The sequence below is a fragment of the Lynx canadensis genome, chromosome A1 (genome assembly GCF_007474595.2).
Source record: "Lynx canadensis isolate LIC74 chromosome A1, mLynCan4.pri.v2, whole genome shotgun sequence".
Taxonomy (NCBI): domain Eukaryota; kingdom Metazoa; phylum Chordata; class Mammalia; order Carnivora; family Felidae; genus Lynx; species Lynx canadensis.
Genome location: NC_044303.2, coordinates 236,208,668 through 236,228,165, shown reverse-complemented (window position 1 = coordinate 236,228,165; position 19,498 = coordinate 236,208,668). Strand labels below are relative to the sequence as shown.

The 19,498-nt window shown below is 49.1% G+C and overlaps 1 protein-coding gene across 1 annotated transcript in view; it reads left to right on the top strand.

Moving 5' to 3' along the window:
* The window catches only part of ADAMTS16 (ADAM metallopeptidase with thrombospondin type 1 motif 16), a 162,591-nt gene that overhangs the window by 98,674 nt on the left and 44,419 nt on the right, over positions 1 to 19,498 (top strand). The window contains exon 18 of the mRNA XM_030331473.1: positions 19,212 to 19,338. Within this exon, the coding sequence (XP_030187333.1) occupies positions 19,212 to 19,338 (127 nt within the window). The remainder of the gene's footprint in view (positions 1 to 19,211; positions 19,339 to 19,498) is intronic.

Below are 19,498 nucleotides of genomic sequence, written 5' to 3'. Positions count from 1 at the left end.
CCAGCCCCGAACTCTTGTTCCTTGGGAAAGTGTTGATTACTGACTCCATTTCTTTATTGGTTATGGGTCTGTTCAAATTTTCTATTTCCTCCCGTGTCACTTTTGGTAGTTTATGTTTCTAGGAATTTATCCATTTCTTCCAGATTGCCCAATTTGTTGGCATATAATTGCTCATAATATTTTCCTGTAATTGTTTGTATTTCTAAAGTGTTGGTTGTGACCTCTCCTCTTTCGTTCATGATTTTATTTCCTTGGGTCCTTTCCTTTTTTCTTTTTGATAAGTCTGGCTGGGGGTTATCAGTTTTATTCTTTCAAAGAACCAGCTCCTAGTTTCATTGATCTGTTCTACTGATTTTTTGTGTTTTTTTTTTTTTTCTATATCATTGATTTCTGCTCTAATCTTTATTATTTCCTTTCTTCTGCTGGTTTTGGTCTTTATTTGCTGTTCTTTTTCCAGTTCCTTCAGGTATAAGGTTAAGTTGTGTATCTGAGACCTTTTTTCCTTCCATAGGAAGGCCTGGATTGCTATATCCTTCCCACTTATGACCGTCAGCCAAACCAATGCAACACTATATGTTAACTAATTTGAGTTTAAATTAAAGAAAAAATGAATTCATACATTCTTAATAGTTGGTCTCAACGAAAGGCCTGAAGTAAATAGAGGAAAACAAAGATTAATGAAAAAACGTAATCATTCTGGACAGTTAGCACCAACGTGCTTGACATGTGCTAACCCTTCCCATTATGAACTAAGAATGAAATATTTCAATCATATTTAAATTCTGACATGAAGAGCTTTTTAAGGAAAAATACTGCTGTGGAGAATTACGTGGGGCCCTCCCCTCGCTGGGGATGGGGCCAGACAAGCTGCCATGTTATACAATTCAGGAAATTGTGGAACCAGACGATGTTCGTGGGCATCCCCTGTGTGTGACATGGGAAAATTAACGTCCAATCATACTTCTCTTCCCTTTCTCTTCCAATCTGACAACATCCCTCATGCTTCTGCAGATTATACACCAACCCAGAACTTATTCCATAATCATTTGCTTGAAGAATTGCATGGTAAAGTCAGCAAATGTGTTGTTTGTTTTCAGTTTGGATGGAAAGTTGGTGGGAAATTAGGGTTTCTCTCTCTTTTTTTTTTTTTTACATGTAATTTATTGTCACATTGGTTTCCATACAATGCCCAGTGCTCATCCCAACAACAGGTGCCCTCCTCAATGCCCATCACCCATTTTCCCCCCTTCCCCACCCCCCCCCATCAATCCTCAGTTTGTTCTCGTTATTTAAGAGGCTCTTATGGTTTGCCTCCTTCCCTCTCTCTAACTTTTTTTCCCCCTCCCCCTCCCCCATGGTCTTCTGTTAAGTTTCTCAGGATCCACGTAAGAGTGAAAACAGGTATCTGTCTTCCTCTGCCTGACTTATTTCACTTGGCGTAACACTTTCCACTTCCACCCGCGTTGCTACTCCCTTCGGCAAGCAGATGGGGCACAGGATGCATGTCCTTTACCACCTCGTATAGGATGTGGCTCCTCTGAGAGCCTTCCCGCCAGAAACCAGACCTGCCTGTGTCCCGAGACAGAGGGGTACTTCAACAGAAGTCTCGGGAATCGGCCCAGATCACCCAGCAGGAAGCAGGGGTTCAAGCAGCTCCACTGACCCCATTTTATTCCCACCACTGCCAGACTCCAGCGGTACCCGTGTCTCGCTGGCTGGCGTCCGTTCACATTCTTTAACAAAGATTATTCTACCAGTGAAGCACAGTGTGTTTTCAAATTGCCATCTTCCTTTCATAATAGAGCATCTAATGACTGACGGGGACTGCAGTCCCCTGAACACAAGACCGAAATGTAGTGAGACGAGGCCCCTCGCGGAGTGGCCACCTCTTAGTTTCATGACCACTTGACGGTTCAGATTCCTCTTGTTTGGTCTTAACGCCCGCTATATTTTGATCCACATTTAGTAGACTTGTCAGACGTCTCCCAATAGTCTGTAATCACATGGTTATTTGCCAGAGGTTAATGACAGTGATTTATTTGGAGGCAGGGGCTTTTCTTTCCCCAGACTTGATTGTAAGTGGCCATCTTGATTAAACACTTGACCAGAATTCACTGTCTAAACCTTTCTGAACTTTGGCCCTTCAGGATCTGCTGATACCTGATGACACATGCCTTCTGCCGATAAATCCTTAGTTACTTAAAGTTTATCAACTGCTTCGTTGATTCTGTGCTATGGGAGTCTCTCACTTCTACAAGGTAGGCCAGGATATTTCAATTCTGCATTATAACTGTCTACGTGATGAACATTGGAGGCTGACGACTCAGAAAGAATCCAGTCTCGCTTTTTCAGTTGTATGAGAGAACAACCAAATTCGCCAGCAGATCTGATAGAGCACTTGTCTACTGTCTTGGTTTCTTGGTGGCTTCTGTCAGTGCATCGCCCACATTCTCAACCCGATCCCCCGGGGAAAGGGGAAGGTATAGGCACCATTTTCATTTTTTCCTGCACGTGTTCTATTTTTAAGATCTCTAGTTGCATAGACCTTCCAACATCCTGGGTTGCGAAACCTTTAAAGCATTCTTTTCTTAGCCTGTCTCCCCGTGAACGTGATGTCTACAAGGAGGTATTTAAATGACCCAGTTAGGGAATTAATGAATGGGAAGAGAGACACTTGGAAAACTCCCCCACCTCTGGTTTCATTCAAGAAATATTACCTGGCATCCGTGGAGGAAAGATGATGATGATGATGATGATGATGATGATGGTGGTGGTCGTCGTGGTGGTGATGATTTTAAAAAGATCCCATTTCCTTATCTATTCTAATGGGCCCATCTCTCTGTAGAAGATAAGATTTCCTGAAAGACACTGGGCAGATCCAGCCTTTCATCTTTTCTGACAAGCTTTCTCTGCTCCTTTTTTTTTTTTCCTTTCCACTCACTTTTATGATGCAACCACATTTTTTGCTTCTGTAATCCTGCTTAGTTGTGCCTTCCCTGGACTCTCGGTTGGTGTCTCGACATAGGTGAGGGGATAAAGACTTAACACAGAGAGACAGGAAGCCAAGAGTACTGTTAGCACAGGAACTGGCTTTGCTGATTACATCTGAGTCTAAGGCGGTGACTTTTTTCATATGGTGATGTCGTCACTAGACTTTTGTTTCTAATGTAAAGACAGCAGCCAGTTCTCAAAATTACTTATGCTGTAATTTAATTTTTTTTAATGTTTATTTATTTTTGAGAGAGAGAGAGAGAGAGCGAGAGAGAGAGAGAGCGCGCGCATGAGTACAGGAGGGGCAGAGAGAGAGAGGGAGACACAGAATCCAAAGCAGGCTCCGGGCTCTGAGCTGTCAGCACGGAGCCTGACACAGGGCTCAAACTCACAAATCATGAGATCATGACCTGAACCGAAGTCAGACACTCAACCTACTGAGCCACCCAGGCACCGCCTCATATGCTGTAATTTTAAAAAAATCAGCGTCCGATTCAGTTGGTTCAGTGCATTTCAAATAATCTCAAATCACTGATTTACTTCCAAGTGAAATGCTTATTAAAGTTTGGCTTATAGTTATGTTTTAAACTCTCCAAAATGCACGGTGCAATACCTGGGGATAATGCTTTTCTTTCAAGTGAAACTATTTATCTGATTCACAATTAAAATTTCTCAGACAAATCTTAAAAGTAGCTTGTAAACCAGCCTCTCTTATACTTTTCCAAGAATATTCTCTTCACCATCTACCAATAGTACAAGTAAGCTTCATTAGTTTAGTGATTAGGGCTAGAAAATGTAATGGGATCATTGGCAACCTTGCCCCCGTCTTATTGATGTCAAAGCATTCGTTTATTCCTTCACTTGTGGAGTCAGCAAACATTTGTGGGCACGGATCTGAGCCTCAAACATCTTGAAGCCAGGGGGGAAAGATGCAGAGACTTACTTAATTCCCCTGGTCTGTGAGTTGAACAGTGAAACGGTAACATCATCGTTAGCTCACATGAAAAGTTAGCGTTGCAGCTGATGAACTGTGGTGCATCTGCACACTCCAGCCACGGAAGGAGGACTTCAATCCAGCCCTTCCTCCTTAAATGTGTGAGGGGTTATGCTAAGATAGAGGTCTGTAAAGAAAAATTATATACACTGGCTGTGTCCTCAAAAACACAAACAATCTGGAGAGAGGAGGGACTCAGGTGTGCGCAGGTCTGAATGCGCAGAGGACCGGAGAGCGAGGCACAGGGAGTGAGGGTCCAGCTGACCTTGAACGTCTCAGTCGCAGCAGGGCAGCCTGGGTCGCCCCGAGATGGCCCCCATGCTGTCAACCCAGTTACTCTGCCAATTGGCTGACATCACCCTCTCCTGTCACAGCAACCGCTTCAGATGACATCGTCCCCATCCTTACTTTGCTAGAATGCTCTGAATCTTAGAAAAGCGTATATGTGTATTTTTAAACTATAACTAAAGGCTGAGCTTGGCCTTCTGGGTCCCAGAGACCAATGTGAAATGGTTCCCGTTCTTTCCTCCCTGCATTGGGTTACCTTTGAACCGAGTTCATAAAAATGCCTCCGTGTCTTTATCCAACACCCTGATTAATTTCCTGGAGAGAGCACCTTCCTCGGGGGGTAGGGCTGTGATGTCCACCCCCGCTCATGTCTCCAAGTGTGCTCAAAGGGCCCAGGTGAAATGGGGTAGCTTATCCCTTGCCAGGAAGCAGGGATCCTTACTTGTTGCTAGAGGCTCCCCAGTTTGGGCACACCTCCCAGATCAGGGGCGGTGGGTTCAAGTGTCCGTCCGAGGTCACGTTCCCGTCACATGGTCACGCCTGGCTCTGCCCACCCTGCTCCTGCTGTGGGGCTTCAATTCCTGCTGCCCTGGAACCGGAAAGATGGTCCTGACTGCCAACAGCAAGAGGAGCAGCATGTCCCTATGCCGTTTAGGACAGGTCAGTGCATCAGGGAAATTGGAGATTCTGGCCAGTTCCTTGTGAAACAGAATAGACGCATGAGGACGTCAAAGGGCCATCCGTAAATGACCACGACCACCACCCTTGGGGCTCAGGGGCGCATTAGGACACCGTATGCTCAGTGTGACTGTGCCAGGCACAGCTGTCACCTACGCACACCTGGGAATCATCTAGACCCTGAGCAGATCCCAGGAATTCACCCACTCTGGTTTCCTTCTCCCTCCTCTGATTTCAAGGACCTTCAGTGCTCATTCGTGACACATCCATGAATCTCTAGCACAAGCGGCAGATATGATGCATGCTTCCCCAGAGACCCAGAGACTGCGTGCGTTCATTTGTGGAATCTCTTCTCGTTTTCCTTGGGTTTCCTACAGTTTTACCTAGATGATCGGTTTCTGTTTCCTCATAAAAGAAGGATAGGGCTTTTGACCCCAGCTGGAATTCACCCTACACTTAGAATTAGTGAAAACTTGGAGATAGCCTGATCAAATCATAGTCTTTCAGACGGTGTACTCCCCTTCCAGACACTTTGGCAAAATGTGAAGATTTAAAAATGATTTCCCGAGAGCTGGCCAGAGCCGGTTTCCATGTAAAGGTAGAGGTAAAGACTGGGTGCAGTGCTCATAAAAGTCACCACCTTCTACAGGCAGGAGGTAGCTTTGGGCTGTCCGCAGTTAGAGGCTGGTTCTCTTCGACTTCCTTACTGTATCCTTTAAACACTATACACCTCCTCTCTTACCTGTTCATATGGATCATTTAAAAATATTGACCAGTTCGATCCTGGCATTCCTGTGTACTACGTGATTTTTCTTTCTGACAAGTAGTTGAGCGATTGTAAGCACTGTTGAGAAATTGCTTAGCAGATGTGCCCTCCATCAGAGAACCAATGCCTGAGTCTTAATAAATACTCAGCTACAGGGGGCGCCTGGGTGGCTCAGTCGGTTAAGCATCTGACTTCAGCTCAGGCCACGATCTCATGGTTCGTGAGTTTGAGCCCCTCATTGGACTCTGGTGACAGCTCAGAGCCTGGAGCCTGTTTCCGATTCTGTGTCTCCCTCTCTCTCTGCCCCTCCCCACTCATACTCTGTCTCTCTCTCTCAAGAACAAATAAACACTAAAAAAAATAAAAATAAAAAAGTATGCGTTCAGCTACATGGTTGAGGAGACCCCTTTCTACAGGAAGCTTGCCTGAAACACAATTATCTATAACCTGCTGTAAAAACAGAACCCAGAAACCCTAAATGCTATTGGGCATATGGCTGTCTGCGTATATTTTTATTTTCTCGGAATATCCAGAAATTTGAAAACACTCAAAGAAAGAAGTATTTAAATTCACTTTTATGTCTCTTCTCGTTTATACGGGCTGGGGAAATACATTTCACATTAAGAGCTGGAGCGTTCCTGCCATCTGCAAGTGCATTTGATGTGTGGCTGAGTCGTGCCGTTTCCGTTTTAATAGTCTAGGATTTGGGCATCCCTGAGCCACCCGATAGGCACCTGGCCCGTAATGTTTTACGTTGCCCCTGGGGACGGTGAGCCCCCGCAGCCTACAGGCTGGGGCGTGCGGATACCGTCGACGGCCTAGCCAGCAGCCCCCTCAACCTGCCTTTTCTTTGCTCCTTTACTCATGATCTGATTTAATCATGGGGAAACAGCAGCCAGACATCAGGTGGAGGCAGACGTGGAGGTGAATGGCCATAGCGGATTGATCGGATAATTTCATCTAAGCTCTCGAGTTAATCTGCGCAGAATGCCCAGGATCTGGGCGCCTCGGCCGCGTGGAAAGGGGCAAGTGTCCTGAAGCGGAAAGACGTCTGCGTGCCCCCATCTCATCCTTCCAACATTCCTCCTGAATCGACCATCGCCTTGGTTTGTTTCTCTTTGGTCTTGATTCTCTTCCGCACCGGTTTCTTCCCTGTGAGTTTTCTCACGTTCTGAACTTTTCCTTGGGCCTGAGGAAGGGACTCCGTCCCCTGGTTTTACCTGCCTGAGTCCTGAGCGTGTGTCTGCCGTGTTCACTCACCAGTGAGGAGCCCCAAGACGCCCCCGGGCAGCTGGTGGTGGTCCCCACCACCCCAGACCAGCGCCACTCTCACTTCCCGTGGCCCGGATGTTCGTGGCCCCGTAACACCTGACCTGGGCGTATGTCTGATTTTGTTCTCTGCTGCCTTCTCTGTGTTTGGGTTCTGTGACAGCGCTGGCGCAGTCTTGGGTGGTGGTCGATTAGTGGCCTTTGCTGCTTTTTATTAGCTGTCGTGTCCTGGGGTCGAACATTGTACCATGGCAGCCACCGCGGGCATATTTGTCAAGGGGACAAATGCAGGATCTCGACACCGTTTCAATTTACACATATGTGAGGGCCGTGTTTGGAAAGGGTGGTACGGGCTCACCCGCTGTTACCCAGAGACAAGTGCCCTCCACGCCTCCACGGCCAGAAGCTTCCCCGGGGCTCCCGTCCCCTCCCTCTTGCTTCTGGGCACAAAGAAGGAAGCAGTACCCGGATGTGAGTTTCATCGTTCAGAATCCGAGTTCCCCTGTTCCAGGCCTTTACTCGGCGGGCCGTGAAATATAGTTTAGAAAATTGTTCTCCGTGTATGAAGCGTTCTAAAACAGAAAATGTTATGAATCTCTTTCTGCTTCAAACAAAAACCAAAGCAGAGCTTAAAATATCTCCGTGCGTATCTTACAGTGGAGGAAAGGACCGTGTGAGTAGGTGACCCGTGGTGCCTAGATGAGCTGTAACATACAGCGTGATGCTTTTGACCGGACCGCCAGGAGTGGAGAGGAGGCCGTGCCTCTTGGAAACCCGCGATCTTACGAGCCACTTAAGCCTTTTACGCCTTGGGGAGCCCATCTATAAAATGAGGATAATGATGTAATCTACCGTCTCGGGTTCCTTTAAGGATTAAATGAGATAATACCTGTAAAGCTCTTAACACCTCGGCCAGCCAACTAAATGTCAGGTCCTATCTTTTCTGTTAACGTTACGGTCCGCCTCAGAAACGGGACAGTGCCGGTTAGAAAACTCTCGAAGCAAGAGGGAGTTACTTAATGATCTTGTTACCCATGTGGCCCCAGGGCAGGGATGCTGAACACATTCCTCCCTATGTTGCATGATGGTACCATCTTCAAAGTTTCTGGACACACGTGGGGGGGGGGGGCTGCGTGAGGGCTCGCGGAACCTTGGAGAAGTGTGTGCACGGGTGTGTATGCTTATAAGTGCTACAGCTGAGGGGTCAAAGCACCGCTCACCATTTTCCAGCTGTGGTGTGACAAAGGCCAAGGGGCAGGACGTTGAGGCAGCGTAGGGGCAAATGGTGTGAATGGAGAGCACGAGGTACCGCCCGGAAGCTTCAGTTTGGGTAACAGATGGCTTAGTTTGTTGGATGTAGCATTTTAAGGAAGATGCAGAGAGGCATCTTGTAAATATCTTCTGATTTCTCAGCCTCCCCGCTGCTGACTCAGGTCGCTGGGCCGGGCTCTGTCGCAGCGCCCAGGATTGTAGAGCAGCACATCACCCTGTGGTCATGGGAAGCCTGGGCCTCCCGACGTGACGCCGCTCGCCCCACGCTAATGCCCAAACTGTCATTGTGTTTGGTACTCCGAAATCTCTTCCGTGTGGGAGGTCTGTCTTCCCTTTGTCCTCCCGGCTGGCATCTGTCCTTGGCCGTGTCCCATTCTGTGACACCGGCCTTTACCCAAAGAACGCACTGCCCGAGATCTTGAGTCCGCCAATCATCCGCTTAAGGTGACCACAAGTCTCTGATTACGAACCCAAGAAGGCCTTTTGAGAAAACACATAGACGCGGTACAGACATGGGGCTCTTCTATTTTGCTGAATATGTACGTCTTGCCGTGTTTCCTGCGGGTGAGGTTACCGATGGGGACACACCGGTGACCTCAGTGGGTTGACACCAGAGGAGCGGGCAGGACTTTGAGAGCGCGCTGGGGGGGAAGTGCTGAAGGATCTGATAGGCTCCATACAGAAATTAAGGCAAACAGTCAGGGTCAAGAGAGGAAATGGGACTGTTCTTAGCCAAGCCTGTGGGCACAGACTTTCAGGTCTTTGGGCAGAACAAAAACCTCATCTCCTGTGATTCTCTGTAGGTCTGGCTTAACTGTGAAAAGCAGTTTCTTAGAACATAATCTAAGCTTGGTCCCAAGCAGCCAGGCCATGGGCCCTGTGACGCCTGGCCGCTCCCTAGGGGTTCAGGGGTGCAGTCTGGGCCCAGCCCGGGGAGCGGAGCCCCGGTGTGGAGGGGGGCGGACTGGGAGTCTGCCCTCCTCTCTCCCCTCTGCTGAGGCAGGAATTTCCGTGTGTGCGTGGGTGTGTGCACGTGTACACAAGTACACAGGTGTGTGTTTTATGGGGCCCCTGTCCTGCTTTCTGGTTCGGTTTTCTGTGTCACTGTGTCAGTCAACAATTGTAAGACGGATCAAAGACAAACCAGACAGTCGGCTCTCTGCTTGGCCTGTGTCCTCCTGCCCTCGGGCACCCCTTTTTAGGCTTTCGATGCAGAGCCTTCCAGGGGAGAGTGAGCAGGAGAGGGAGGGAGAAGCAGGGCAGGTGGGGGGACAGGCTGTGGGCTAATAGGAGGTCAGGTGAGGTCGCCGGGGAGGTCAGGGCCTTCCCGCCCCCACCTTCCGCTTCCCAGTGTCTGTGACGTCAGCAAGACAGATGTCTGTTTTCCTGAAGGCCCAAATTTGTAGATGTTGTGATTAGTTTTCACTACAAATGTTGCAAACAGACCACTCTCTGACCCAAGGTCATCGCGAGCATTTTCGTGCATCCCATCCCATGTCCTTCCCACGTGCGCCCTCCCTGCGTGCACCCTTCTCCAGACTTTATGGTGACCTCCTCCCAGGTCCACGCTGTTCGTATCCGTCATCTTGCAGAGGCCTTTCCTAGGTATTGAGTGAACAGCCCATTTTTAATGTGGCCATTCAGATTCTGGAGCCAGTCCACTCAAGCATCGTTGGTGATGCTTGTAACAATGAATGTAAACACACTGTAACAACGAATCCTTCCAGACCCCCCAGATTCCTGAGTGATTACAAAGTTAGGCTCCATGTATTGGTGGGTATCCTGAAGGCATAGTTCCTAAAGTCTGAGACGCTTTGATTTGGGCAGAGAACACACACACACACACGCACACACACGGAGTCTTTTTTGCTTGTGAGCACCTATATGGAGCAGGGAGGTGATTTCACCCTCGGATCCGGCTGCCTACCAGAGTGAGACGACGGTAGGGGAGATCTTCTGGAAGAGTGTCTGAGGTGCTGTGGGCATTGCGGGGCCCCAGGCCAGCAGCCTCGGCTTCACTGGAGAACTTGTCCAATGCAGATCCTTGGGCCCGCCCCACACCTGCTGGAACCGGAGCCCTAGGGCGCAGAGGGACCGCAGACGACCTCTGCGACGCCCCCGGTGTTCTTGAAGCACACGACAGTTCGGAACCCATGCAGGGAGTCCCTGCTGTTGTGTCTCTGTGAGGGGACTTCTCTCCTAACGTTGTATGGAAAGCCCAGTGGCCAGGCCCCTGCCCGGAGCCCCAGGCAGCCGTCAGAGGCACGGCCGGAACCGCTCGCGCTCAGGAGTCGCAGGGGAATCCGCTTCCCTGGGCAGAGCCGGCTCTGAAAGAACAGGGACTTCAGTGAACGCTGCAGTGATCCAGTAAGTGGCAGCAGAAGGTTGCCCACCAGGGACTGTGATGGCCAGAGGTCAGCTTGATGCTCTCTGGGAGGGGACTTAAGACGGGTTGAGTGGATGGTGAGGGGGGAGGATTACAGGCAAGAACTTTCCTGGACAACGCCCAGAGTCGGGCCGTTAGCATCTCTGCCCACGTGCTTTCCGTGTCCGGAGAGCTGAGTCCCTGCTCCCTCGGTCCCAGACCTCCTGGTCTTTGTGGCTGCACCTCACCTGCCCTCGGAAGCAAGCTGGAAGCCGGGCCCGGGGTGGCAGATGGCGTGATGGGCTCTGTGGTTTCTCTGTGCGTCCCTGTCCCCGTGCAGCTCGGGTCCCCTCCGCAGGGAGGCTGAATGTCAGCCCCGCTTGTCCCCACCAGGCCACGGGTCCCCCTTGCTCAGTCCTGTCTTTGATCCAGAGGACGTGCTCCTCCTTCCAAAGCTGATGCTCCGCCGACAGCCTGCACCTTGTCACCCGCATTCCTCGCCGCCACCAGACAGGCCCTTCCTCTCTTTCCTTCTGTGTCTCCCCCCTTCTGGTCCCTAAACGTGCTCAGGCATCCTCAGCCTTCAGACAACTCCTCCTTCCTTCTCCCACGCCCTCCCTGTCTCTCCTGCCCTCCCTGCGCACCTGTTCATGAGGACGACATTCCTTTCCTTCCGTCCTGCCCACCAGCCACCGACTGGCACCCTCCTGCCCCTCACCTTTGACACGGCTTCCAGTCCCGACACCATGACCCCTCTCTGTGCCCCACAGCCCACGGGACTTCCCTGGCCATCTTCCGTCCCTCTCCGGCCTCCCCCCTATCCCCACAACCACCCCCCAGGGCCTTGGGCCTCCTGCCTCTGCAAACACATTCCTTCCTGACACTTGCTCACCATCCTGCAAGCAGCAGATCCCTTCTCCCCCAGGTTCCCTCTTGACTTTCACCACGGGGGCCTTGCCGTCTTCCGCTGCGCAGCTCTGCGCCCCCGTGGGTCTGGTCCTGGGAACATCCTGCTGGACGGTCCCCGGGATGGCCCCCACCCCCCCAGGAACAGATTTAGGCCATCTCAGCCGTGGTGCCTATTCCTCCCACGGGCGGCTGTGCCCTATCTCAGCTCAGCCTGGGTCCCTCGCTGTATCTTCCCTGGTTACCCACCAACCCGCGGTCACCCCCTCTCTCTCTCTGTCTCCGTCAGTTCTCTAGATACATAATCATACCTCCTGAAGCTGCTCCCCCGATGTAATGTTCATATCCCGTCTGCTGGTCTAACTGTAAGAGCCAGCGTCTCCAAAATCATCTTAACTCCAGGGGTCATGAGTAAAGTTCTTTTTTATTCCATCCCTTAACGGGAAAGTTTCCACTGTTTCCCATAATGTTGGCTTCTCGGCTTGAACAGACATACAAACATCTCTATCCATATCTATCTAGAAACATAGATATACACAGAAACTCATACAAATACACAAAATATTGATGAGAATAAATATTCACCTGCTGCCTATTTTATTAACCTTTTTTTTTCAAAATGGAGGGTAAGTTTGTCACGTGCTAAACATTATTACATATATGGGGCAGTTTATGTTTGTTCTCAATCTGTTAAAATTAAGAAATTAAAGGGGCGCCTGGGTGGCTCAGTAGGTTGAGCATCTGACTTTGGCTTAAGTCACGATCTCACAGTTTATGGGTTCGAGCCCCGCGTCGGGCTCTGTGCTGACAGCTCAGAGCCTGGAGCCTGCTTCGGATTCTGTGTCTCCCTCTCTCTCTGCCCCTCCCCACCCCTCTCTCTTATGTAAATAATAAAAATAAAAACTGCTTTTCCTAATATTGAACCATCCTGACATTCCTACTATGAAACAACAGCTGGTGACGGAGCTTCTATTTTTTTCAGTGTGCTACTTGATTCTCTCCTACTGACTGATTTTCCTTTTTTGCATTAATATCACTAAGTATCATGGGGCTGTAATTTTCTTTTGTGTGCTAAAAGGCACTTTTTTTTTTAAATTTTTTTTTCAACGTTTATTTTTGGGACAGAGAGAGACAGAGCATGAACGGGGGAGGGGCAGAGAGAGAGGGAGACACAGAATCAGAAACAGGCTCCAGGCTCCGAGCCATCAGCTCAGAGCCTGACGCGGGGCTCGAACTCACGGACTGCGAGATCGTGACCTGGCTGAAGTCGGACGCTTAACCGACTGCGCCACCCAGGCGCCCCTAAAAGGCACTTTTTTAATGTTGGAAACCTTTCTTATTTTTTTATGCTCTGGCATGATTTAGCTGGCGTTGAAATTCTCTCTTCTTTTACTTTTGGTAGAATCTATTTGAAGCATCTGAGTCTGTTATATTTTCAGGAATGAGGTCTCCAATACAGTTTTGTACTGTGTATGGTAATTAGACTGCATAGACTATTTCTCTCTTCTGGAGTTAGTTTTGCTCATTAAGAAAACCAGCTTTTTCTGCAATATTGTAAATACTGTGTTTACAAATTTGACCAAAGTGCCCTCATTAAGTTGCCTTCACTTCTTCTAAGTGTGCATATTTTCTTATTCTCATTTCGTGTCTTGCATATTTGTGCTTGTTCCTTATTTTCTTCATTAGGCTGGCGTATCAGTGACAGGTGAGCCAGGAAAACAGAAACTTTTCTAGGCATGTTACACAGGAAGGCATTTAATATAAAAGATCGTTTGCTTACAAAATAGCTGGAAAGGGTGGAGGAGTAAAGGTCAGAGAGAAAGACACCATTAGTTCTCACTCTGGCTATTAAAGAATCAGGAGGTTGTGGAGCATTCCAGAAATCACCCATGATGATCAGAGCCAAGCCAGCCTCGGCGCAGATGATTCCCAGGAAAGTGCCTGCACTGCTGCAAACCTCATGACTGCCAGGGCCTGTACCCGTGCCTGCTGCTGCCAGGGAGTAGGGACGAGCCATAACTCTCTTCTGCTCCCTGCATCGGTGGGAATCTAACCCAGAGTCTCACGGACAAGCAAGTACAACCCGCCCCCCAAATCAGCTCTTGGATTTTCCATTTTCCCTTTTATAACTTGTTTGCCCAAGTATTTTGCATCAAGTATTTTGACATCTGTTCATTTTCTAATACATCGATTTCCATTTCAATCTAGATCAACTCTTTCTACTTGCTCGGGCTACCCTCTTTTTCTCACATCCTCATTCGACATTACCTTCTTGTGTTTCTGGTCTTGGTTATTGGTGCGAGCATTTAAGGCTATGAATGGTCCTCGGAGTATTACTTTTAGCTGCATCCCGTGAATTCTGCTTTATAGCCTGTTCCTCATTGTTCTTTTCTTAAATGAATTGTTTTGAGCCTACGTCATTCACCCTCCCATTTTGATCTATTTCTATGAACTGCTAAAATGGTCAAGGCAATGGGTTGCATTCCCCCTTTCTTTTCCTAATCATAGACTTTTCTTCCTTATCCGCTTATGTTCTACAGGGTCGTCAATGCAAACGTGCACTCCCCCTCGTAAGGGGCACTTGGAAATGTGTGCAGGCGTGATCGCCACGATGTTAGAGAGTGAGTGCTCCTGGCACTTAGTGGGCAGGATCTGGGGTCTTGCCGCGAGTCTTACGATGGGTGCCGCCATACTTCCCAGCAGATAATGCTGTTGCCCTACAGGCCAGCGGTGCCCCGCTAAGACAAAGGAAAGCCTCCAAAAATCACTAGCTAAGAAAATAACTGGCAGAGTTGGAATGTGCACATGCATCAGGCTTTCCTTTGGGTTACAGATATACATATATTGAGTGCATTCCTAAATTATTTCAGGAATTCCTAGCTCCAGATTTCCCCCTTACCCAGTTCACAGGTAAGAGCCTTGGGACTTGGCAGACATGAGGCGGTCCGGGGTGAAGCCAAACAAATGTGTGCAATGAAAAAGAAAAAGAATCACTTTAATCAAGTAAACTTCTTTTTCTGTTTCAAAGTAGAACCAAATTTCGTATTTGCTTGATCAAGAGCCCATAACTTGCCCGGAACCAACAGTGGCCATTAAGGCCTGATGGTTTGTTGAGACTTGAGCAGAAGCGGAATTTCACATCTTTAATTTCAAAACAGGAAATGAAACTGAAGCTGTTATTTATAGAGCCACACCTCCTAAAAAGTCATAGGAGCTTGGTTAAAGAATAAAACAGTACCCTTTCAAATCGACACATAAATGGAGAGAAAAGATTAGTTTTCCTTCTCTTTTCTTTAGGGCACAAACTCTTAGCAGTTTCAGGAAATTGTACTGTTGCTCAGTGTGGCCTCGTACAAATTGGATCATTATGATAAACGGGCTTAATTTCGGGAGTCCCCAAGATTCTTTGCAGAACAGCTTAAACACACGTTTGTTTCTTTTTTCTAATTGTATAGTTTGTTATTCCTTGTTATCAAGTGGAAAAGCAGGTTCATAAAACATTGACTCATATTTCGTCTCTGCATTGGTATACAGGTGAGTCATCCACACGGTGCCCAGCTCATCCTAAGTCATGTATAAAGAAGGGAAAACACCTGTACTTTGATGATGTTTTGGCCAAGCATTAGCTCCCCCACTATTAACATGTCTGATCTTAGAAGCTACCGAATATAATGAAATTGGCCCGTCCTGGTAGCGCGGGGACAGACTGACCCACACACGCTACGGGGATTAGAGAGCCAGGCGGCCCATGCTCTCTGCCCTCCAGAAAGACGCCCCAAGGGATGACACGTACATCCTAACTGAACTTGTCCTTGGACGCACCGTGTGTCTTGCCCACACCTGCGTGCTTTGAGAGCGAGAGGGTCACTGTTACCATTCGCCAGGACAGATGAGCGCAAGCCTGAGCTAGCCTCGTCTGGGCTGTCTTTACTCACTCTTCTGACACCAAGTCGGTCGCCAAGTCTTTGTTACGAACAACCACCAACTTTCCAGCAGCCAACGGGATGCCTACAGTTCAGTTCTGACACCACCTACCTGGAGTCACTCAGATTCTAGAGGGTTAAGGGCTCAGTCCCAGGAGGCTGTTTCCCCTTCAAACACCAGTCGCAAGTACTGGGTGCCCGGGGTACCCCCACTTCTGTGTTGCGTGGCTACAAAGTTGGGGGTTCCCATGATCCCTCCTTTCCGGGTTTGTTCATCTGTCCTCATGAGCACTGATTTATTAGAAGGGAAAGGAGTGAAGGACCAGAGGACAGGGTAGAGGGAGACTTCTCTAAGGGTCTCTCGTGGTGCAGCTTCTGTCCCTGTGGACTTGGCGTGTGCTACCCTCTCAGAATGCCGATGTGCTCACCACCCAGAAGCTCTCTGAGCCCCGTGGTTTAGGGTTTCCGTGGAGATTTTGTAACATAGCCCCGGTTGATTAAATCGCTGGCTGTGGCTGATGAACTCAATCTCCAGCCCCTCTCCCTTCCCTGGAGGGTAGAGGTGGGGTTGAAAGTTCTAATCCTTTATTCCTCTCTGGATCTTTCAGGACACCAGCCCCATCCTGAGCTCCCCAGGGCCCCAGCCTCCAGTCACTCATTAGCATACAAAAGGTACTCTTATAGCTCAGGAGTTCTTAAGGGTTTTAGGAGCCTTGTGCCAGGAGGAGACAAAAACCCAACGCTGACTTCTTACTCTCTCGCACCCCTGTAGCCCCAGACCCAAAGGTCCTGGCTTCTGATTTTGCCTAGAGCGGTGGTTCTCAAAGTGTGGTCCCCGTTACCAGCAGCAGCAAAACGTAATCCTCAGTCCCCACCCCAGACCTGCTGAATCAGGAACTCTGGGGTGGGCGCTGCATTCTGTGTGTCAAGTCCAAGAGGGTTCTGATGCCCACTCAAGCCCAGGAGCCACTGACCAAAGGACTCCAGAGGAGCGGGTATTTGGGTCTCATTTAAGGGGAGAAGAAATCTGCCATGTGTGCCGAGGGGATGGCAGTGGAGGACGAATTCCAGGGAGAGAGGAGACAGCCTGGGGACCGGCTTTGTAATCAGAGGAGCAGGGGGGTCACCGCCGAAGGACACAGAGCGACTGGGAGGGCAGGGCCAGGAAGCCTCGAGTTTAAAACAAGAAAAGTGGCTTCTGATCTGCTAGCGGCATGAGAGTGTGTTTGTTTAAAAGGAAAGATCCTTGGGATGTGTTTGACATTGGACTTGGAGGAGGAATCCTGGAGGAAGGCGTGGAGTCGGGGTCTACGAGGCTGACCCCACTGACCACACGGGAGACCCCGGGCCCCGGGCAGGTGGAGTTTCAGGAAGCCTGCTTTGCAAGGATGGGTCTGTGTTTGTGTATTTGTTCAGCAGCCTGGTCCGTGTGTCCAGCAGGCAGCTGGGGGACCTTAGGCCAGAGCTGACAGGGGGCACGACCCTCCCCCGGGAACACTCACAGGGAAACAGAAGCGGATCCTGGGCAGAGCCTGCTTTTCCCCCCTGAGGGGATGGACACACCCCTGCAAGGTCTTGAGAAGGCATGCCAGTGTCTGTGTGTCTGCATCTGGGCCGCGTGTGACACAGTGACAGGACACACGGCCGCCTGTCACTGTCTCAAGGACGCTGTGGGACAGCGTGGGACACACTTCCTTCTGAGGTGGAGTCCAACGCCAAGTTCGCGTTTTGGAGCGCTGCGTCTGTCATCTGCAGGTGCCCGTGATGGGGTCAGGTGTTGGGTTCGGAGCCACGGCCAAAGTACAATTCTTGAGACATCTTCGGTACCAACAGTTATTTTTATTAAAGTACAGGGACAGGACGTGTGGGCAGAAACAGCTGGCTTAGATGTGTGAGGAGCGACTGATATATAAGATTTTCTATCAGGGTGCCTGGGTGGCTCAGTCTGTTGAGCGTCTGACTTTGGCTCTGGTCAGGATCTCATGGTCCGTGAGTTCAAGCCCCGTGTCGGTTCTGTGCTGACAGCTCGGAGCCTGGAGCCTGCTTGGGATTCTGTGTGTCCCTCTCTGCCCCTCCTCTGCTCGCTCTCTCTCTCTCTCTCTCTCTCTCTCTCTCTCAAATATAAATAGACATTTTAAAAAATAGGAATAATTGCAAAATTTACATCAGGGAGCACCAAATAGAAACTACACAGCTTGATTAGAAACATGATTGTGAAAAGTTAGCAGAGAACTGAAAACTTTTATAAAACTGCATGGGTCCTGTGAAACCACCACCTGTGGTCTTACAGCAGCACCTTCCGGGCTTTGGCCCCAGGAAGTGGGTAGTTTGGGGCTCAGACACACGAGCTTGCGTGGTGGTTCCGTTAGACCCAGGGACTCCTCTCCTCCCCTGGCTACTGAAGAAAACCAGTTCCCCAGAGAGTGTACCTTTCTGCATTGAAGACATTGACTTGTCTCATTCCTTCTTTCAAAGCGAAGCCAAAATGTCAAGTGTGTATTTTAGAGACGTTTAGTTTTCCTTGAGTAAAGAAGAATTCGTCTTCCCACGGCCCCTAGCGTGAGCGATGGCTGTGCCTGGGTCCGTAACCCGCTGTTTCCTCCCTGACACCACTCCTTTGGTCTTTTCCTTGCCTGGCGGGGGGATCAAGTTGGGTACAGGAGGGCGCTCTGAGTTGTGCCGGGGCGGCAGACCAGGGGGCCAGAGGGGCCACATCATTTCTAGAACTTAATAGATTGCATTGCGTTAATTTTTCATCAGTACTAGTGTGGTTCTTTCTCTTTATTTTTCTCTCCATTGGATGAACTCTTTAATATCCTCCTTCAAAATGGGTCTCTAGTTAGAGTTCTCTTCGTGTGGTGGTAAAATAGACTCACAGAAAATTCACCGTGTGACCGTTGTTGAGCGTACATCTCCATGGCGTTAAGTACGTTCACACTGCTGTCCAGACATCGCGTCTGTCCGTGTCCATATCTTTTTCATCTTTCCAAACAATGTGCCCGTTAAACGCTGACCCTCCATTTCCTTCTCTACCCAACATTCTTCTTGTTGGCAAACCAACATTCTGAGTTTGACTCTCCTAGGTGCGTCATGTAAAGAATAGCACTTTTTTGGTAAATTTAATGAATTGAAATATTGGACAAATTTGGGCACGTCTTCAAAGCCATAATCAGCCCTGGGGATGTAAGTGGGGGCTGAGAATTAAACGAGCTTTCATTTCAGTCATTTCCATTAACCTCATTCGATACAACACATTAGTCACGATTGTGAAAACGTCTCTAGTCAGCTTACCACCATGGCAATATTGAACTCTGAGTTCTCTGGCGATAAACAGCTTTGTGTGTTGTTTTGTCTACGTTTCTGGTTTCTTACCGATTGCTTCTCGAGTGGAAACACAAGCCAGGCATACTGTGTTTCTTTGGAGAAGTGGGCGGTGTTCCCAACTCTGGACACAACAGAAGAGAACTGGTATGTTTCATCCAATGTCTGTTGGCACCAATTACACGACACATGTCGCCTTTAACGATGTTCAGAGCTAGGAGGGCAATCTGCACGGCTTGGAACTGACGGAATTTACTAATAAAAATGACAAAGACAGGAAAGTCCTAGTAGGTCAGTAGTTGGCTAATTGGTTATGAACTTAAAGACATGCCCATATGGTAGACGCTTTTTCAAAAGAGCTTTCATTAGCTCTTTGTCTGTGTTTTGCCACGGGGCACATGTCTCAGTCTTTGTTCTACGCTGCGCTCTTTCCCGCAGGACACATGACCACCAGAGAAGGCTGCTACAGAGACCTGAGGTTTCCAGTGAATACGTCTCTCTGCAATCCCCACACCCGACCTGTCACAGGGGTGGTCTCCTGCAAAGTGTCCGCCTGTCCTCCCAGGTAAGAACGGCTGTGGTCGCCCAGACAGGTCTCGCAGGTTTGCGAATATACTTGGCGAGCCTCTGGCGCGCCTGAGTCTAGAGAATGGAAGTGCCACGTGCTGTCACGGCATCTGGAACGGCGAAGAGGCAAAAGCACCCAGACCTTCCTGAACGGGTAT